At 30.0% G+C, this 22,471-nt stretch overlaps 1 protein-coding gene across 4 annotated transcripts; it reads left to right on the top strand.

Annotated features, from left to right (window-relative positions):
* Positions 1-12,201: 12,201 nt before the first annotated feature.
* Positions 12,202-16,249, top strand: LOC108484427 (protein SAWADEE HOMEODOMAIN HOMOLOG 2-like). Of its 4 annotated transcripts, none has more exons than XM_053029437.1 (10): positions 12,202-12,356; positions 12,436-12,533; positions 13,943-14,028; positions 14,123-14,168; positions 14,314-14,452; positions 14,836-14,902; positions 15,082-15,133; positions 15,332-15,475; positions 15,569-15,688; positions 15,809-16,249. In XM_053029437.1, the coding sequence occupies exons 2-10, from the start codon at positions 12,465-12,467 to the stop codon at positions 15,857-15,859; spliced, it is 774 nt and encodes a 257-aa protein (XP_052885397.1). In that variant the 5' UTR covers positions 12,202-12,356; positions 12,436-12,464; the 3' UTR covers positions 15,860-16,249. The 4 variants fall into 4 exon arrangements, with proteins under 4 accessions (XP_052885397.1, XP_017643695.1, XP_017643696.1 ...); XM_017788206.2 differs by having other exon boundaries at positions 14,824-14,902; XM_017788207.2 differs by having other exon boundaries at positions 12,202-12,533.
* Positions 16,250-22,471: the final 6,222 nt, after the last annotated feature.

The raw sequence follows: 22,471 nt of genomic DNA, 5'->3' as shown, positions 1-22,471 counted from the left end.
GCCTTGATTATTGAAGTTAATTAGAAGACAAGAATATGGTTTTCGAAGTAATGCAAAGCAAATTAATAAATAAAAATAAATAAAAGACAAATCTAGAGGTACATTGAAGCGAATATAAATGTGACAATAATATTATAAACAATAAAGATATATATGATACTAGAATTAAATATGAAATGGAAATAATGAATATAGATACATGATATTAAGAGTATGTATGTAAACTATATATAAAGTTTGATAGTGAGAATATAACTAATAATGTTAAAATATATACATGATATATACATGTATACATATGACAAATGTGTGCACATGACGTATATGAAAAATATATACATAGTAATATAAAATAATAAGTGATGATAGTGAAACTAATGGGTATAATAATTATAATGATATACGAAAATAATACTATATATAAAATATGCATACAAGTATAATAAAATATATGTCTTGATATTAATAACAAACATAGTAGGAGTAAAATAAATGTAATAATGATATATACACAATATGGTATTAAGAATATATATATATATATATATATACAATATAGTATTTAAAATATATACATAAGATGGTATAAAATATGTACATGGAAATGTATAAGAAATATATATAATTAGTAATATTAAAATATATACATAACGTATATAAAACATATACAATATATACATACCTTAGAAATGATAATAATAATAATAAACTACTTTGTACACTACACAAATATACACACACACACACACACATATATATATATATAAATAATAGTATTAGAAATATACAATATAATATTAGAAATATACATATAATAGTATTAAAAATATATAACTAATAATATTAAAATATATATAATAATATATAAAAATATAATATTAAAAACATATATACATAACATACATGAAGAATATATATAATATAATATTTAAACATTTACATAATATATACATATTAGAAATAAATAACGACTAATAATAATAATAATATTAGAAATAATAATGAAGTATATAAAAAGTAAATATAATATAATAGTAATATTAAAATAACGTAATTAAAATAGTACTATATGTAAATATATATACATACATATATAATATACATACACTAATATTAATAATAATAAAACTAGAAATAATAATAATTAGTAATAATAATACGTTAGAAAATAATTAATATGTTAATAAAAATAATAGTAATGAAAATAATACTAACAGTAATAATAAAGATAATAATAGAAATAAAATAATCGTAATAATATTAATAATATGTAAAAAAATGAAAATAAACGGAAAAGGACTAAATCGAACTAAGAACAGAATTTTGGGGCAAATTTAAAAAGAAATAAAGGGCAAAGGACCAAAATGAACACGCGGGAAACTCTGGGGGACCAAAAGCGCAATATTCCTTCCTCCTAAAACGCAGAGCATGGCAGAGGACTAGATCACAAAGCGCGTCAAATTTCGGGGCCTAATTAGGAAATATTAAAAACTCAATTGCGAAAACATGAAAAGGCGGAAGGGCCAATCGCGCAATTAGACCATCAAACAAAAACACGCTGATCCTAGGGTAAGACGGGTCGGGTCAGATCGGGTTAGGCCAAAACGACGTCGTTTTGGAGAGCTATATAAGGCCAATTTTTGACAAAAAAATCATTTTAAGGAGAGAAAGAAAAAAAAAGAGGGAGAAAGAAGAGAGAAGGGAGGGGGGAAAGAAATCCGGCCAGGGGGGCCGATCACCTTAGGGTTTTTTAAGCTTTTAATCCTTTGATCTTGGTGTTTTTGTATGCCTGAATGCTATTTCTATATTTAAACGCTGATTGAATCACTATATTGAATCTAAAATTGAATGTTTTGCTTCTTGTTTTTGTGTTTTTTCTTACTGCCAAAATGAAAGAAAAAAGAGAGAGAGAGAGAGAGAGAGAGAGAGAGAGAGAGAGCTCCTATTACATTCGGATCTAGCCTTTATAGCCATTTCTATACAACATTTTTTAAGTTTCTTGCCATTGCTCCTTGTCGTGCATTTACATCTTGGTGTTTGTCTCCTTTTGCGAGGTATGGCCGTTGTCGAGAAGCATGGTGGGCGGCGGTGGCGTGGTGGTGGTAGTGGTGGTGCAGTGTCTCGGCGAGGCATGCCTAGCATCTGTGACCTAGGGTTTCCTTGGCTGAAAGTTTTGGTTTTGGGCTAGGGTTAGAATTGGGCTATTTGTTATTGGGCTAATTTGGGTATGGGTAGTGGTTAGGTTGGTATTGGGTTGTATTTGGGCTTTAGGGGGTTTGGGTAATTGGGTTGTACTTGGGTTTTTTTTGGGTTAATTTAGATGGGTATTAGGTTTATGAAATGGGTTGAGGTTTTAGTGTGGATAAAATTGGGCTGTGGGTATTTTGTAAAAGGGCTCAAAATTGGCCTACAACAGTATTCATGCCACCATGTAGAGGGCCAACAACATGTGCATCTTGCCACTCCCCTAAATGCCTAATAGCCGAGTTTACGATTATTGAACCATGTATATTAGAGTTGTTCCTGACCATCTCGTTCCTCGCCTACCAAAGACGCCAATAGACCATACTAAAATCCTGCAAGACACCATGAGGATGATGCTCCACAAGGACCTGGAAGCATTTAACAAAGAGATACTTGAGACACTATATCAATATCATTCCCACAGTCCCCGCATTGTCGTGCTTTAGGACAAGAAATTAACACATGATTAGTATCTCGATTCTACAATACTTGCAAGTAGTCTCAAGGTCGATACCCTTCTCCCTTAATCGCACTGTCGGTGTCAACACGTTCTTCAATGAGTGCCACAAAATTTTCTGTAATATAGATGTTAAAATTATCGATATTTTACTTTTATAAATTCATTTATTATACACTTCAATTAATTGCATTTTAAATATTATTTTATAAATATTAATTTTATTCATAGTTGTTTGAATTGGATCGAACCAACCGATCAAACTAAAAACCAACCAGGTATTGGTTCGAAAAAAAATATTAGACTAGTTGGCTCGAGAATCGGTACGGATTAGTTGAACTTGAATTTTTTAATACATTTTTATTTTTAATGACTTATTTAATGGAACGGAACAAACCGATCAAACCAATCAGAATAGTTGGACAGATGAACCAGTGGCCTGATTTGTTCGACTATCAATCTGATTCTGAAAACCTTAATTTTAATTGTTTAACTATTCGATTATTATATACCAAAAAGTTAATTTTAATTGTTCACATATTTTGTTTGTTTAAATTCTTTTCACACACATTATAAGTGTCGCATAATCGGTGAGAGTATATAATACTTTGAACAAACACAAAAAATCATAAACACATTGTTAAAAAAATTCAACCATAAATTATAAATTATGTAAAAATTTATTTTTATAAAAAATATTTAACTTTTAGAAAGGAATCCACTTGTACTGGTATAGAATTTGATTGGTTTAGATTTTTTCGTAACTTTTATATGATTAATATTTTCAAGATATTTATACTTGTCATACATGTAAATTTTTTAATTGATCAAATATCTTTATCATATCGATTTAAAATATTGTCTATAATATATATTTAACAGTTGAAAGCTTTTTACATAGTTAAAAAAATTAATTTATGTTAAAATTGACATGTATGATCTACATCAATAGTGCACGAAATATAATGGTTGAATTGTTAAAATATTAATCATATAAAAGTTATAAAAATATAAAATTACTTAAATTTTATATCGATATAAATAGATCTCTTTTCTTTAAGTTTTTGATACATAGATTATAAAAATAAAAATGTTTTATTTATATTAACAAAAGTGAAAGCTTAGTTTAAATTTTTAAAATGTTTAACCTCCTACCAATCATTATTTTTCATTTCTCTTATAATTTATGTATTTCTAAATAAATGATCGAAAAACTAATGTTGGCTTTGCCCTTTAAACTTGGAAAACTAATCAATGTTTTTATATATAATGTAATCAATGTTTAATTAAAGAAACCAAATCGACAATTCTTTTATATCCAAAATAGTCCCTTTAATTAGGTTATCCACTCTATATTATGTATGCATAATAGCTGTTCTGAATTATGAAATTAATAAGACAATCCTCATCAGTTATTGCATCTTTCTTTTTTTAATTATACAGCATACATGATACACAGAGAAAAGTAGTAATTATTAATGATCATCACATGCTGTTACCAAATAATTACTACTTTATGCTATAAAATATTTTGTTTTAAGTGTACAATTTGGTGCTTTTCTCTCACTATTCTCTTTTCCAGGTTGCTGTACCTCCCTATAATTGGTTGATATCACAACTTTTTTAGTGTTAGAGGTAGAAATACATTACACATAATATTCACTTTTACTATGTGCTTATTTTATTTATAATAAACATTTATAAGGGAGATCTCACATTTTTCTGTTTGAAGCTACATCACTTTTTATATTTATATAAGTAGAGTTGTTTTAATGTTTTTATTGCTTTAGACATCTAAACAATAAATAATATACTTCATTCTTTATACACAATGGACCACACGAGTCTCTATTAAACTTATTTTGAAATAGTTTTACTAGTGCATCATGAACATATAAATGATAAGCTTGTTTTTACCCATTAAACTTTAAAATTAAAGATTATTAATTAAAAGTTGTGTTTTTATTATCGATGTCTAATAAAAGGGTTGAAATTTATTCTAATTGTAGTACTACTAATCATACAAAATTATTTGCTTTCACAATTATTATTGTAAATTAGAGATTGAACCTCTTATATAATCAATTCAGAGGCTAACATGTTTGAGCTTCTATTTTATATGTTTTTTAGGAAATAGTTGGAATAAGTTGTGACTACAACTCTAATTTCCCATTAATATAAATTTTAACAATGTTGTTTCAATAACTTTAATCCAACTTGAAATTAGATAAATATTTTTTCATTCGTCTTTTCACTATTACGTGGATCTGTAATATTATTGTCGCATTATTAGAAGGCCTCCAAATAACCACCTTTAGTGAAATATTATCAATATGATAATTATTCGATGTCTTAAAATTTTACTTTTTCATAAAATTTCAAAAACTTTTGCAACTGAATATAAGATTAAGAAAATGAAAAATAAAATCACTCTCAAATTTATTCTTTTTTTAGGAAAAAAATCTATGATATTCTTTGAACTTTACAAAATACTAAAAAAATTCACTTGCTGACGGACAAAATTCCATCAGTATAAGCATAAAACCGTTATTATATGCTTAAAAGAATTATTTTGGTGGTCAAATGCGATACCCCGATGAAAACTCTATAGAGAAGTGTCGGTATATTCCCGTCGCTATACACCTTCTTGTCTATATTTACAATCCATCCCTCACTGCACTATTTTTTTACATCTCTCTTTTTGCGAAAATGCCTCACACCATTTTCAATCTAAAATAGCCACCGCCATCAATAATTATTGGCTAAATTGCCATCACTTTCTCTTCTATAAAATGAGGTTATTTTTATCAATCTACTTAAAAAATTTTGACATTTATAAAAATAACATAAGTTTAAAAACAATTATCCAAATGACCTAAAATGAACAGTAGATTGAGGTTTTGGGAACTCAATGGCTCGCACTACCTAGTGTTTTGGTCCCATGATTGCCTGATGATTGTGTTAGGCTTTAAAATTTTGATTTTTTTTACTTTAGGAACCCAATGGCCGACTATTTTTTAAAAAAAATCGTATCATACTGGTATACAAAAATACCAGTATTTAAAAAAAAATTGGTTCTGCCCGTATAATGGCCAACATCAGAGATTTATATATTTTTTTAACTGGTTGACACCAAGTACCTTTTTCGTGTCCCAATGTAATTTTTTTTTTACTTTAGTACATTAATGGTCGGCACCAGTTAAATTTAAAAAAAAAATTGGTATGGCCAACACCAGAGATGTAAAAAAAAAAATTTGGGTGTTGGCTAGTAGATGGCTAGCACCAAATACTTTTTTCGTGTCCTAATACAATCTTTTTTACTTTGGTACACTGATGCACGACACTAGATATGTAAAAAAAAAAAATTGGTGTTGGCCATGTAATGGCTGGCACCAAGTATAATTTCGGCTTCCTATGCAAATTTTATTTTTGAATCATTGATAGCCAGTACCATTGTATTTTTTTAAAAAAAAATTTGGTGTTGGTCATGTGATTGCCAGAGATATAAAAAAATTTTACATGGAAAAAATAATTAAATTTACATGTAAAAAAGATAATTTAAATGAAATAAGAAAAAATAAATTTACATGGAAAAAATAATTTAAATGAAATAAGAAAAAATTAAATTTACATGGAAAAAATAATTTAAATGAAATAAGAAAAAATTAAATTTAAATGAAATGACAAAAAATTAAATTAAAATGGGAAGATAAATAATTTAAATGAAATGAGAAAAAATTAAACTTAAATGAAATAAAGAAAAATAAAGTTAAAACGGAAAGAAAGATAACTTGTTTCTAGTTATGATTAATATGAAAAATAAAATTTGTATAGGAAAAAATAATAAATTTAAATGAAAAAATTAATGAAATGAAATATGAATATCAAATTAAATGTAATTTGTAATAAATATGAAATGACATGAAATAATGATTATGAAATGAAATAAAAGTTTAAATGAAAATAAATTATTAATTTAATTGAAAATAAAAACTGAAATGAAAAAAAGAAATGATAAATAAATAAATTTAAATGAAATGAAAATTAAAATAAAAATGAAAAAAAAGTTGAAGTGATAGGGCATATGCCTATGTCAGGCCTGCATCATTGACTGATCTTAAATTGGCCTAGGCAATTAGGCCTGTGATAGACCTGGAAAATGAGGTGTCATTGGTCGGCACAACCAGGATTATTCCTAGTATTTGACTCAATATTTCTAGTTTAAAAAAAATTAAAAAAAACACAAAAAATTGAAATGAGAATTTTTTTTAATTTAAGTGAAATTTAAAATTTTGTAATGTAATGATATTTAAATTGAAAAATTTTAAATAAAATATGAGAAATTTTAAATAACTCGATATTGAGACTACTTATAATTAATATGAAAAAATATAAAATGAATTGAAAAAAATTGAATTGAAAAAGATAACTTGAAACGATACTAGTTGTGATTATTATAAATTTTTTTGTATATTAGAAAAAAAATTTTAATAAAAAATTAATGAAATGAAATGTTAAATGAGATATGAATATCAAATGAAATGTAATTTGTAATGAATATGAAATGAAATGAAATAAAAGTTTAAATGAAAAAAATTATAAATTTAAATGAAAATAAAACTGAAATGAAAAAAATGAAATTATAAATAAATAAATTTAAATGAAATGAAATGTAAACAAAATGAAATGGAAATTAAAATGGAAATGAAAAAAAAAAAAAAGGTTGAAATGATAGGGCTTATGCCTGTGTTAGGCCTACGTCATTGACCAAGGCCTATTTGCCTTCCAATGGCCGATAATAGGATGGCATTTAACATAATTTTTTTTTCAATTTTGCCCCTGCTCAGCCACTATGGTTCCCCATTATAAATTGGCTACTTCAACCCATAATCGCTGACCACCGCCGACCAATGACCACCGATCAACACCAAACACCTCCGACAACCATCGTTCACTGACAACCACTGCCGATCACTCAATGGATCCTAATCCTCGTTTTATTTTAAATGACAACAACCACATTGCAGCCTATGTGCATAAGGTAAGCGCGAAGAAAAATATCTCATTTAATTTTCAATAATCATTAAATTTAAAAAAATACAAACATTCTAAGAAATTAATACACGAAAATATAAAAAATGAAATCTTAAATCCTAAACAACTACATTAAATTTACAGATATAAAAAAATACAAACATTCTAAAGAAATAATACAATTATTTTGAATAGTAGTTTCTTCACAATTAATCGTCTTCTGCTTGAATCAGGTCTATGTTGCATCAGTACAGGATAATTGGATAGCTAAAACGGTCAACAAAATTAAAAAGAAACAGAAAACCAGTTGCATAAATCAAGGGAAAATTAATTGTTTTCTGCTTGAATTATGTCTACGTTGCATCAGTAACCTACTTATAAGTTGCACACATAAATAATAGCACATTACATTCTGACGGATCCTACTCACTTAGGTTCAAACATAATAGATATATGTACAGATCACAAGTTGTTCATCATCAGTCTAACACATTCAGATATTGCATATATCATCCATATATCAGTCTTAGAGTATCAGATAGTCCTCTTACAATCAAATTTAGATCATAAATACATTGTGGAGGTCAGTGCTCGTGTCGAGCAACACTCATGGCCTCAAAAATAAGATTCGGATCCTATTAATATGCCACACGACTTGAACACATGTTTATGTCCTTGCCTGTGTGGCTCACACGGCTTAGGCACACGCCTATGTCGTCTGTCCGTGTGGTTCTAAATCATAAACAGTGAGTTATACGGCTCGAACACACGCCAATGTCCTTACCTGTGTGACTCACACGGCCTGGGCAGACACCCATGTTCCTGGTCATGTGGTTCTATAGCGTAAATAGTGAGTTACACAGCCTGGACACACGCCCATGTCTTTACCCATGTGGCTCACATGGCCTAGGGACACGCCCATGTCCCTGGCTATGTTGTTTCAACAGTCTTGTTTTCTGATAACTGAAAATGCAGAAAAAGAGGGGTTTCGACACCCACCTGATACAGACTCGATACAAGAGCAACAAGGATGAATTCTCGCCCTGGCCAACGAATTAAACTAAAATAAAGAAATCAGACCTTGTACAAAATCAATGTAATGTAACATAGCACAAAAAGAAAAGAACTTGAAGCGGTGAAACCAAATTAATAAAGAAGAAAACAATAGCGTAACGTTAGAAAAAAATGAAACAATGTGAAACAAAAAGGGAGTTTTTGTTTTGGGAAAGTCTAATTAACTAAAATAAACTACTCCACAAGGCAATTCAGTAAAAACATCTCTCTGATTTTACCGAGACTCGATCCCAAGTCTAAAAGGTATGTAAATGCTTAACCATTGAACTAGTAGGTTTATTCTTATCATTAGTTTATTGAAAATAAAACTTATGCCATGCGATCAAGAGTAAGGGTTTGATAAAAATAACAAAATTTCAAGGAACAGGGTTCGAACCCAGAACCTCTAAACTAGATCAATTTCCTTGTCAATAAACTCAAAATTGAATGATGACCATACTTGGTTTCCAAAACGTAATTTCTTCTAACCTAATTTTTGGGGTGTTACAAAGAATGACATGGATAAAGTGCTGAGTCATCTTCCCAGAATTTCCATGGAAATTCTGTTGGCAATCAATCTCACCATTTGCCACGACAATTTTTCACTTCCCTTATTTTCCCTCTTCATCTTCTTCCTCTTCCTACACCCGTGTTCACACAAAACCACACATTTCCGCCCCAAGTGATAAAAGTAACAAATAATGCCCATTATATCGCAATCCAAGCTTTATTATGCAATGTTCTAAAAATATCCTAAAAATGCAAATGTATTCACTTAATTACAACCAATTAATTCTATTTAGATGCCTTAAATATAACTCTTTTCAAGAGTTATCATCTTTCAAAACGAAATTTCTCTTAATTTTTTGTTATATCAAAAAGTGAGAGATTGTTAGATTTGATGTCTCAACCTTTTGATATAACAACATTTAAGATAAACTTTTATTTATATTTCTTAAGTCATTTGGTGAAAATAATTATTAAAATGTTGTTAAACATTTTCAAAGCATTTCAAAGACTTATAAAAGTACTCAAAACATATTTTAAACGTGTTTTAATTTATCTAATATTTTTGAGTCAATCCAAAATGTTTTTAAGTGCTTTAACTCATTTTATACAACTATGAGAATTTGTATCGATACTTAGAGGAAGTTCTACCAATAGAAGTAAGTCACAGAGCACTTTAAGCATACCTCTAGACTTTTACTAATACTTAAGGGGACTTCTATTGATATAAGTAAGTCAATAAGCAATCTTTGGATTCTCCTGCATCTTCTACCAAATCCTCAGATTTCTACTGATGCAAATGGACTTTTATCGATACATCGAGCTCCAACGGCCATAATTTTGAGACTTCTACTGACACAAGTCCACTTATACTGATACAAGTATATCTGAAATTGCAAATAAGCTCGAATTTAATGATTCCAACAACTAGAATTCATCCCCAATGGCTAGAAACATCCACAAACTTATTCCTTGGTATAAATACAAGTTTAAGACACATCAATGCATAAGAGAGACATATCCAAGCATCAAACACAAGAGAATTAACTTAGAATCTTTATTTTCTTCATTTCTCTTGTACATATTGTTGAGAGCTTATGGTAATAACTTTTCTCACTCTTAAATCTTTTTATTTAGAGTTTCAATTTGCAAACACACGGCTACTAGAGATTCATGTTAGTTTGTTCATCTTCTCTTTGTTGTAAAGAGCATACTTAAAGGTTTTGAGGTATAAAACCTTAAGTAGATTGTAAAAGGTTTCTAGTTAAGCCTCAAAAGCTAAAGGGTTTTAGTTAAGCTATAAAAACTAGGAGGAATGTTTTATCTTACCGTTGTGAAAAAGATAGGGATTATAAAAGTTATACATTTTTCTTGAAAGGTAACAATTCAAGTATAGTGAATTGGGAAATCCTTGGTTGCAGTATACACTTTTGTGATTATGCTTAAGGAGTCTAAATATATTAACCCTATGTTTGGATAAATAATTAAAAGGAAAAAAAAAAAGTAAAGGAATGTTAAAGAAAAGATATTTGCGTAGGTTTATTTTGTTTATATAAATAAAAGGAAAGCAAAGTAATTGAATATTTATAACTTTTATTTGATTAAATTGTAGAGATATTAAGATAATAATTGATTATATGGTTTTTTTCAATTAAGTTCATTTATAAAATAATTAATATAAAAATTAATAAGATACAAATGTAATTTCACATCTTAAAACTAGCCTTAATTTTTTCCCTAACTTTTTCCCAATTTAAGGTAATTAAAAATTAAGTAATTTAAGGAAAATAAGGACAATTTAACTCCTTTTATAAAAGAAACTATACAAAAGGACAAAATGTTAATTTCATTTCCTTTCCTTTCCTTAATTTGAATACAATCCAAATATAATATAAGTAATTTTCCATTATAAAAATGGGTTTGTGAGACTTTAATTGTGGAAGCTATTTGTTTTCTTTAGATTCATATATTATAAGGACTCAAACTTGAAAGATAACTCCACTCATAAATAATTCTACTTGTCTTGAAATTTAATGTATTATTTTATAAGTTTTGCTTGTAAAGATGAGTAAGAAAAATTGAAAAAAATCTAACATCGATTTGAATTGAGGTTTTTAGACAGTTTATGAACTATAAGTAAAAAAAAATTACTTCACTCAAATCAAATATTATTTTTATTTAATTTTTATGACATAATAATAAATATTTTATATTTAAAATAATGAAAATAATTAAAAATATATATTTTATAAGAATTAGTAATTTGACTTTTTTATTTTGAAATTTTATTGTATAATGATATCCAAAAGCCATAAAATAAAATTAATCTTATTAAAATAAGTCTAATAAATCAAAACATAAAATTAATATTCCAAATTATCACCAACGATTCGAGAAATTCAAAAAACTTGAACGAATGCAACTCCCCTTTATTTGCCGGTATAAATAGGAGGAAGCCCTTTTGTTTTGGATTAGGCAAGACCTGAACCCAATAAAGTTTATACGACGACCCAAGGCCCAAATACGAACAACTCAGTAGGACGCAGCACATAAGGATGAAATTCTATAAGGGTTTAATCATGAATTTCATCTTTCAACTTATAAAAACTCAGAAGTTAGTCCCTCTATTTTTTCAGATTTTGATATTTATATTTTTTGAAAATTAAGAAGTTAATCCACATGTTGAAATTTTTACGTTTTTATTTTTATAATTTGTGCAAAAATTTGTTGAACTGCTAATATTTCCTTAATTTTTATATTATAAAGTAATGAATTGATGACTTTTAACTGAACAACGTGACGTGATTCAATTGGATTACTATATTTTTTGTAAAAATGTAGACCAAATTTTAATAAATTAAAAATAAAAGAACTAATATTTCAAATTTTATAAATAAAAGGATGAAATTTATAATTAGAACTTCTGAAAGATTTTTCTGTTTGAATAATTTGTAATTCTATAAAAATTGAATCCGAGACTTTGAAAGGCGCTTAAATGGTCATACATACGCTGTACAACACACACAGTCTCTGAAACTTCAAGAATTTAGGGTTCACTAAGGTAAACAAGATTCCTGAATCCCCAAATCGTTTCTCAGTTGCCTCCACCAAGTTTTAAACTTTAAAGTTTGTATTTGAAGAAAGCAAAGGAACTGTTTTGGAGTGTTTAATGGATCGTCTACGCCCAAGGCACAGACAGAGACAAAGAGCAGCCTTCTCTGGGTTTACAAAACCCGAGGTGAAAAACCATGTCTTTTCTGTTTTAAGTGCCATTTCTTCATCTGGGTAGTTATCAGTTTCTCCATTTGTTAACAAATATGTAGTTTTAGCTGTTATTTTTATTTTTGGGGGTTTATTTTCATGTTCTTTTCTTTTAAAGAAACTTATCAGGATATTGCATTCATATGCTGTTACCAGTTTATGAATGATTAGCTGAGAAATTGAGCTTTAACTTGTGGGTCTAGAGCAAATTGTTGCCTTTTTTCTTCTTCTCATATATCCATATTTCTCAATATAGAAAGCTTCCTTACTTTATTTCTTATTTTTAATATATTGTACCATGTTTATGCTTCTGGTTAGCTCTGGCATACATGTTGATGTTATTTTTAATTCATGAACATATATTCTTTTTTTGTTTATCTTCATGTTCTTTGCTTTTTAAAGATATTTACCAGGATATTGTATTCATATGCTGTCACCCGTAGTTGTTTGTTTATGAATGATTAGCTGAAAAATTGAGCTTTAAATCTGTTGCATGCTTTTTTTTTCTCTTTCATACATGCATGTTTCTAGGTATAGAAAAACTTCCTATATTTCTAGATTTTTCATTATTTTTTATTATTTATTATTTATTATTTTATAAATATATTGTCCCATGTTTCTGCTTCTGGTTAGCTCCAGCATTCGCGTTGATGTTTTTTATAATTGGTGAACACATGAAGTTCGAGCTCATGTCTTTATTGTGGATCGTGTATGTTATTTTTATGTAGCATTTCTTTATTTTCATAGTTACGAGCTTCTCTGGTTGTTATCAAAGGTGTATATTTAGCTGTTACATTTTTGTTTATTTTTTATGTTCTTTTCCCTCAAAGAAAATTATCAGCATATTGTATTCATATGTGCTGTTAGCAGTAGTAGGTTTGTTAATGAATGATTAGTTGCGAAATTGAGCTTCAAATTGTGGGGTTTAGAACAAATGGTGGCATGCCTTTTTTCCCCCTTTTTCATACATGCATATTGCTCGATATAGAAAGCTTCCTATATTTCTTACCTTTTAATGGATCGTCCCATATTTTTGCTTCCGGTTGGCATGCATACGTGTCAATGTTTTTTGTAATTCATGAACATGTGAAGTTAGAGCTGTTGTCTTGATTCTGGATCTTGCATGTCATAGTTCTGATTCTTTGCATGATGCTTTGTGCATATGTATTAAAATTAGTATCTTTCAACCTTCTGGTTTGACATGGTAATATTGTTCAAGTGTTGTTGATTCTAACCTTTTGCTCTAAGCGAGTCAATGTGATCCTTATATAGAATTTTTGTAGTAGTAACTGTTGAGATATATCATGTTTGTGTTTTTTGCAAAGCTATTGTGTTATGGGATTATAAAACATATATTTTCCCGTTTTATTATATATTTATGTTCAGATCAAGAAGATGGAGAAATTTTTAATGAAATCAAGAGAGCTATTGCTGAGTAAGGAATTCTGTAAAAAAATGGCTAGAAATTTCAGGTTAGTTGCATTTCATGCATATTTCTCACTCTTCCTTCCTTTTATAGATAACCAAATGATTTTTATTAGACATTGATGCGTATTGTCTTTGCAGTTCATCTGCCGGTCGTGCTGGCAAACCTATTATTAAATGGACCGAGGTCTTTCTTTACTTTTTTCTTTCTTTCATTTTCGGTGTTACTTATCTCATTATTTCTCCTCTTGTCCTTAAATTATGATCATGGTGTTTATGGTTAACAGTTTAGGATTTCTCCTATTGACCCCTAATTCCTTATATTTTCTCAGGTACAAAGCTGGTTCTTAGCTAGGCTGCAAGAAAGCGCATCTAAAGTTCCTTCCTTGACTGATACATCCAAAACTGAGTCCAGAATCTCTGAAACTTGCCCTCTAGATGATGGGCCTCAAATTCCTCAGATTCTCAAAGGTTCGTGTCTTTTAGGGAAATTGAAAAGTGGAATGTTCAAAATCAAAACTGGCAAAGTTTCAGATGTCTTGTTGTTCTAATACTGTTTCGGTTCAATTTGTTACCCCATTTCATAGAACATGAAAGCTCTATAAGCATTGAGGATATTGTTCTCCCAACTTTGTTTTGCACATGGTCTCATATAAACTAATTGTTTGCACAATGTTATGGTTTATATTATATTATCGCAGAAATCTCTAACAGGTTTCTTGGTCATTTCTACGTTTGCTTTGTGATTTAGAAATCATGACATAAAAATGAAATAAAGAACTTAACCATCACTTTAGTTCCTTATTCTAGAAGCTAAATTTTTCCCTCTTTGTCTCTTGGAGTGGTTTCGAAAGTGGGAGAAAAGATCCCTGATCTATCGGGACTAGAGTTCGAGGCACGTTCATCTAAAGATGGAGCATGGTAAGCAACACGAATCTAAATCAATTCAACAGAAACTGTCTAGGCTTTTCTGTTGTTATCGTTTGATCTCTCTACATATAGAAAACTACTAGAATTGACATGCATTTATACTATTATGTCATAGGAAATCTTATCATCTAGACCAGCTTATATTGGACCATGCTGATTTTAATGTGCAGGTATGATGTTGATACGTTTCTCACACAACGTCATCTCGGTTCTGGAGAACCTGTAAGTAACTAAGTTGAACTATTGCAATCACTGTGTAGACTGATGCTCTTCCACAGCTAATATTAAAGTGGTCATAGTTGTTGCCGAACTTTTTGTTGCATGATGGATTCAAATTGATATCTAGGCAGAGACTGGTAATAGGGTGATTTAGAACTATTTATTTTACAAGTCGTTTGATAAATATATTGTTTGTTATAGGAAGTTCTTGTTAGATTTGTTGGATTCGGGGCTGATGAGGATGAATGGGTTAATGTAAAAAAGGCAGTGCGACATCGATCCATCCCATTTCAACATTCTGAATGTAATAAGGTGATGGTTGGAGATCTTGTATTATGCTTGCAGGTCAGCATTGGTGCGCTTATTCTTTATAAATTTCTCCAATTATCTTACACCTCTTTGTTGCTTAATTTTCTTCTTTCTCACTCTTGATTTTAGGAGAAAAGGGACCAATTAATCTACTATGATGTTCACGTCAACGGGGTCGAAAGGAAAACGCATGACATAAGAGGTTGCAGGTGTATCTTTTTAATCCGATACGATCATGACGGCTCTGAGGCAAGTGTTGTATCTCACTGCATACTCCTTTTAATTAACAACTCCATTGCAGGTACGAGAAATTCATGTCCATTCAAGATGTTAATGCTGATCTTTCTTGTTTTCTTTCCCATTTGCCAGGAGAGAGTTCGATTGAGAAGACTATTTTATATTCGAGGCCAAGAAATCTGATAGTTTTCATGATACTTCTGAATCTTTGCTCGTCTCCTAATCACATTTTTGCATTGTCATCTGAGTTTATTGTGGTTTTCTGAACAAGAGAATTACAAGTATGTAAATCTATAGCTTATTTGCATCTTGGAACTATATTTGTTTCGAGGCTTGAGGGATAGTTTCAATGTGTGTTAGGGTTCATTTCGGGTATCTCTTTTTGTCCACGTTATTCCTCCCTTGGTCTTCAAGCTTTGGTGATGTTTAGGGCTTAGCTGGTTTTGGTTCTGTAAAAGAATTTTAGTTTAAATTAGGTTTCTTATAACCTTTTTTTTTTTTTAGTAAAGATTGATGTTTAGGGTTTGTTCCTCACATTAATGCTATCACCTTATTTAGGCAATGATATAAAAACCGGATTGGATCATTTCAATGGGTTTAATTGAAAATCAGTGGGTTTGGCACTTCAACATTTCACATACAAGTGGAATCTCCAAAACCGAAATGTACCAAAATTTGATTGAAATCATTCAATTTCATTCAATACAAATGATGAATAGAAAACTACTGGCTGTGAGGAATTCGAGTTTGTCGGATTGATAGAAGTCGGCCGGAAAATCATAATAACAGGATGGGAGAAAGGAGAATAGAGAAGAGAAAGATGGCAATTAGGAGAAGAGAGAAGTCATCTTTAACAGAACATTATCCTTTTTTTTATCTTCTCCCAACAGTCTAAAAATACAAGAAAACAAAACTAACAGTTTAGAATTAGGATACTGCGGCTGGCACACCAAAACACAATGTTTCCACTTAAATCTGAAATCATCGAGACGCGCCTGTTTTCTTAACTCAGGACTCTCGAAATGATCCTTGTCCTCAAGGATCAAACTGAGGAAATTTGGTTCTCAGCTGATCAAGGGACTCCCATGTAGCATCCTCAGGAAATGAATTAGCACACTCCACTAAAACCTCAATCACTACCCTGCTTCTGCTTTTGACTAGGGGTGTTTAAACAGTTAACTTATCAGTTAATCGAATTAATTATTTTTTTAATCCATTAACTGTTAATTGAACCAAATTTTTTCAAAAAAGTTAACCGAATCGAAATATTTCAGTTAATTCGATCCATTAGCTGTATTAATCGAAATTTATATTTTTTTATTTTTTTATTAAAACAAGCATAAAACATATAAAAAATTAACCGACTTAACTGAATTAATCGAATTAACCGAAATTTAAGTATTGAAACACTACATAAGTCTTGAAATTAACACATAATTAAAATGCAAGTCTTTAATATTCTCCATTTGCATCCATTTCTTCTCTCCAAAAGATCTCCATATGCATTATACCTAAAAAAATATGTGCAAAAAATAGCATATAATAGAAATATATGCATTTTTAAAAAATCAAATAATAAACAAAGGAATAGATTGTAAGTTAACAATAATAGGATAGTAAGCATACCCTTCAACTCACAAAAGCTCATAAATTTAGGGTAGGCTCTAATGCATTCCACGAAAAACCTAAACATTAAATTGATTAAATAAGTTAGTGTAGGAGTGATGTGGTAAAAAGATTGAAACTATTAAATTAAAAATGAACACACAATTTTCAATCTTGTCAAGTTCTTAGATTTGTTCTTCATTCTTTTTGATGTCTTCTGTGATGAAGGTTTCTGAATCCAATCTTGAGTACACACAAGAGCTTGTACAATTTTATGAGTTAAAGAACTCCAAAATTGATCAAGCACACACCCCCCGGTGTTAAACGCAGACTCTAAAGCAACTGTAAAAACTAGTATAGCTAAAACATCTCTGGCCATCTTTGAAAGAGTGGGAAGTCTAGGGCTATTCACTTTCCACCACAATAAAATATTAAAATCTTCAACAAAATTCTCATTAGCCTCAGTTAGATATTTATCCAATTCAGATTTTTTTTCTCACCACCATTTTCCAGCTCACACTTTTTATATAAAACTTGTATACGCATTTTTATTTTTTGTTGTGATTCACCAAGATAAACATGTGTTGCCACACTCGATTGGCTACAAACACTATGAAGTGGAGGCTTATACTCATCAAACAATTCATACAAAGCTTCCTTCAATTTTTGCATCATTTCACAAGCTTTTTTAACATTAGACATTTCACTAAGTGCAAATTCAAGATCCTTTAATTTTTTCCTAGGATCTAAAACACAAATAACAAACATAAGCAAATTCATCTTATCAATATCACCCCAACACTTAACTTATTTGTCTTTCATCTTCATGGCCATAACACTAAATTTAACATCAATATTTGACTGAACATTTCGTAAAAGGATATCAATTTTAGAAAGCTCATCAAAAAAATTATTGGATATGACATATGAAGTGCCAGAAATACGCAAAGTGACTTCATAAAAATGTTCTAAGAAATCCCTTAAGTTTCTAATACTAGCCCAACCATCCGCACTAAGCCAACCCTCACTCCTTTCAAGTTCAGTCCTAAAGTTTGTATCTTGCTCCTTAAATCTCTGAAAAGCTCTCTTAAAATTTTGAGTAATGTCTAACATTAAGTGGGTCGAGTTTCACCTAGTACAAACATCAAGACACAACATCTTGCACTCTATTTTTTCCAACACAACACACTCCTTAAACTTTTGTAATCTAGCTAAAGATTGTCTCACATATCTAACAGCCCCCTAACAAGTTCAATGAATTTATTCATTTCTTTTAATCCTTCAACAACAATTGAATTCATAATGTGTGTCATGCATATCATGGGAAGATATTTACCATTTTGAACTAAACCCTTTCGAGAGCTAAATTTCTTTCTCAAATAACCAATAGCAACATCATTTGAACTTACATTATCAACAATAACAGTAAACAACTTATCAATCCCCCAATTCAACAAGTATTTCTCAATTACCATCCCAATGGAATCACCCTTATGACTAAAAATTGGACAAAAGTTTAAAATATTTTTATTAAATTTCCAGTTGTCATCAATAAAGTTAGTAGTGACACACAAATCATTAACTCTTTGCAAAGAAGTCAATGTGCCAGTAGTTAAGCAAGCTTTAAAATAAGAACTTTTCAAAAGTTGTTTTATCTTGACCTTTTCATCTAAATACAATTGATAAACATCCCTAGTCATAGTAGTTCGTGAAGGAATATGAAACCTGGGACATGCCTTGAACATAAATTTCCTAAAGCCTTCACTTTCAACAAATTTGAAAGGTAATTCATTAATCACAATCATTTGTACTAACCCTTTTCTACATACTTCTTGATCAAATCTCCAAGTTGAAAGATGCCCTTCCGCCCCTTTAACTCTCTTACTATGTAAAACTAGTTGTCTTTGGCTAGTACCAACAACATTACTAGGATTTTTCTTACATAAACTGATATAATATTGTAATGACCCCATACCATTTTATTCCCATCACAACAAAATTCCTTTTCACAATAACTACATTTAGCTTTTCTTTTTTCAGTAGTCCCTTTTATTTGGCTTGAAGCTTCACCCACCGATTTTCCAGAATCTATTGAAGTAGGAGTTGTAGCACTACCCTCAATAGATGTTGGTTCGGTGGACATTCTGCAAGAAGAAACTATACAATAGATTAAAATACATTTATATACAACATATAAAAAGATTAAAATGTATACATTTTAAATACATTTACTGGAGAACAATCATGAATTTTTCACCACAAATTATCAATCTGTTTATGTATTGGGACAATGTGAAGGTGATATAGGAGATTCAGATTGTGGGGAATGTATTAAAAATGCAGTTCAAAAAGCTCAAGTTGAATGTGGTGATTCAAATTCAGGCCAAATCTATTTACATAAATGCTTCATTAGTTACAATTATTATATATATGGAATCCCTAAAAGATGATCATCTTCATTTTCACATTCTTTAGCTGTTGCTTTGACAAGTAAAAACTTAGAGAACTTTAAAAAGAAAAATCAATTTCAAAAATGATTTTTTTTCATTTAAACTCTTTCAAAAATCAATTTCTACTTCTCTGAATTTTCAATCACACAAAAGTCTTTGATAATATTTGGTTAAAGTCAATCCAATCCATAAATATCAATATTAATATAATTTTAGATAACTTTTAAATAGTAAACATATGCTAGCATGTTAGGAACTTTGGTATTATTCAAAGTTACATGTGATAAACATAGGAAATGTGTAACACCCCCACGCCCGAGACCATCTCCGGAGTCGAGCTTGAGGTGTTACCTAACATAATTTATCGAATTAAGAACTTCGAATCATTTATTTCTACATTCACAGCTTTCTAGCTACATGCGTCACAGTTACAAGAAAAATCATATCTCGAGTTACAAAACTCGAAATCAAGATCCGTAAATTTTTCCTTAAATCTAGACTCATATATCTATTTAAAAATTTTTTTCTAGAATTTTTTTGGTTGGACCAATTAATACAGTTTATTAGTTAAAGTTACCCCTGTTTCAGGACTTGACTGGACTGACCTCTGTTTACTACGAACCATATTTCTCTCTGTGAAAAGTTTATATGACTATGACGTTTATTTATTCCGAAACTAGACTCAATAAGGATTCCAAGAATATAAAATACACCACCTAATTATTTTTTTACAATTTATGGTAAATTTCTAAATTTGGAACAGGGGATCCAGAAATCGCTCTGGCCCTGTTTCACTAAAATTCAAATATCATATAACATATAATTCATTTACTTGTTTCATTTGTTTTATATGAAACTAGACATACTAGGCTTCAATGTCATATTTAATCCATCACCAAATTCAATTTCTATGATTTTTAGTAAATTTTCAAACTCATGTCAGTGTTGCTGTAAAATTCTATTTATGACAAATTTCCTCTTTTCATGAGTTTTTATGATCTAGATAACATATTAAACTTCCATGACATCAAACATGATCTAACTTAGCATTTTCCATGACTTATCATTATTAAGCATTTTCTCAACCAAATCATGGCCATATCACAAAATTATTTACACAAAATAGGTGTATTGCTATACATGCCATACTTAAGTTTTACAAGCCATTTACCAAAAGAGTCCTTGGATAGTGTGATCGAACCTTGACTGTCCCGATTCTTAAGCGGCTTGTTCAAAACTACAGTGAATGAAAAGGAGGAGTAAGCATAAATGCTTAGTAAGTCATATGCAAATAACAAGTAACATAACAATACAATTATACCAAACAACCTTAGCATGGTATCACCAAAACAGATATCACATTTCTAAACATCATTAATCATCTTACCACCTTATCGTTGTTGTATCTATTTTCAACCCGAAGGTTAAGTACATACCTGTCCAAAGTGTCCATTTCACAATACTTACCAATACGTCACCTGCATCTTAAGTGTTCTTCCATTTCACTAGAAATTTTACCCGTTGAACACATCGGAATATAACTCGGATACATGGATAATTTGCACATAAGTGCCATATTTGTAGCCAAGCTACCATGTAACCCGCCCATAAGTGAACTCGGACTCAACTCAATGAGCTCGGGCGTTCGCACCCATAAGTGAACTCGGACTCAACTCAACGAGTTCGGATGCCTAGTTACATCTCACGAACTCGGACTCAACTCAACGAGTTCGGACATTTCACATCCATAAGTGAACTCGGACTCAACTCAACGAGTTCGGATGTTTAACCATCTTAGTGACATGTCACTTGTATCCTAATCTATTCCTAAGGTTCAAACAGGATTTTCCTCGAACACATCTCCTTGCCATCTTCCGTAAAATACCGAAACCAATACTCGGTAGCACTTTATATTTAACAAATAATACACTTAATTTGCATTTTATTCGAAAATAACCACAAAGCATATATTTCATGATAAAAATCAGCATATTATATATTTAACATCAATAACTTAAAAATAACAATTATGCTACCTTATTTACACATGAACTTACCTCGGTACAAAATTTTTAACAATCGAGCCTATTCCTCGTAAACTTTGTTTTTCCCTTGATCACGACTTGAATCTCGTTTCTCTTGATCTATAATACCAAATTAATCTTATTTAATACATACATTCATTAAAACAGTCCTTAATACGAACTTTGGCAAAATTACCATTTTACCCCTAAACTTTTGCATAATTACACTTTTGCTCCTAGGCTCGGGAATTAAACTTCATCCCTTATTATCATGTTTTATGACATTCTGATCATTTTTCCCTTCTATGGCAACATCAAATTCTCACTCTAACATGTATTTATGACTACTAAATATTTTTACCGATTAAGCCTTTTTACTCGTTTTTACTCAAAACCGAGTAGCACAAGTTGTCCAACAAAATTTAAAACCTCATATTCTGTTATAAAACACCACAATACACAAATTTCACCTATGGGTATTTTTCCAAATATGAACCATAGGTTGAATTATTGTTAACATAAGCCAAATCGAGCTACAGGATTTCAAAACATAAAATCATTAAAAGCAGGCTTGAAATCACTTACTATGAAGTTTGAAAGTTGAAGAAACCCCAGCTATGGAGGAGAGCAAAATCGGCAGAACAATATGGAGAAGATGATCATTTTGGGTTATTTTTCCTATTTTTATTTCATTTAATATCCAAATGACCAAAATG

Source organism: Gossypium arboreum, chromosome 6 (genome assembly GCF_025698485.1).
Source record: "Gossypium arboreum isolate Shixiya-1 chromosome 6, ASM2569848v2, whole genome shotgun sequence".
Classification (NCBI taxonomy): domain Eukaryota; kingdom Viridiplantae; phylum Streptophyta; class Magnoliopsida; order Malvales; family Malvaceae; genus Gossypium; species Gossypium arboreum.
Note: the sequence above shows the minus strand (reverse complement) of the source record. Positions and strands in the feature narration are given on the sequence as shown.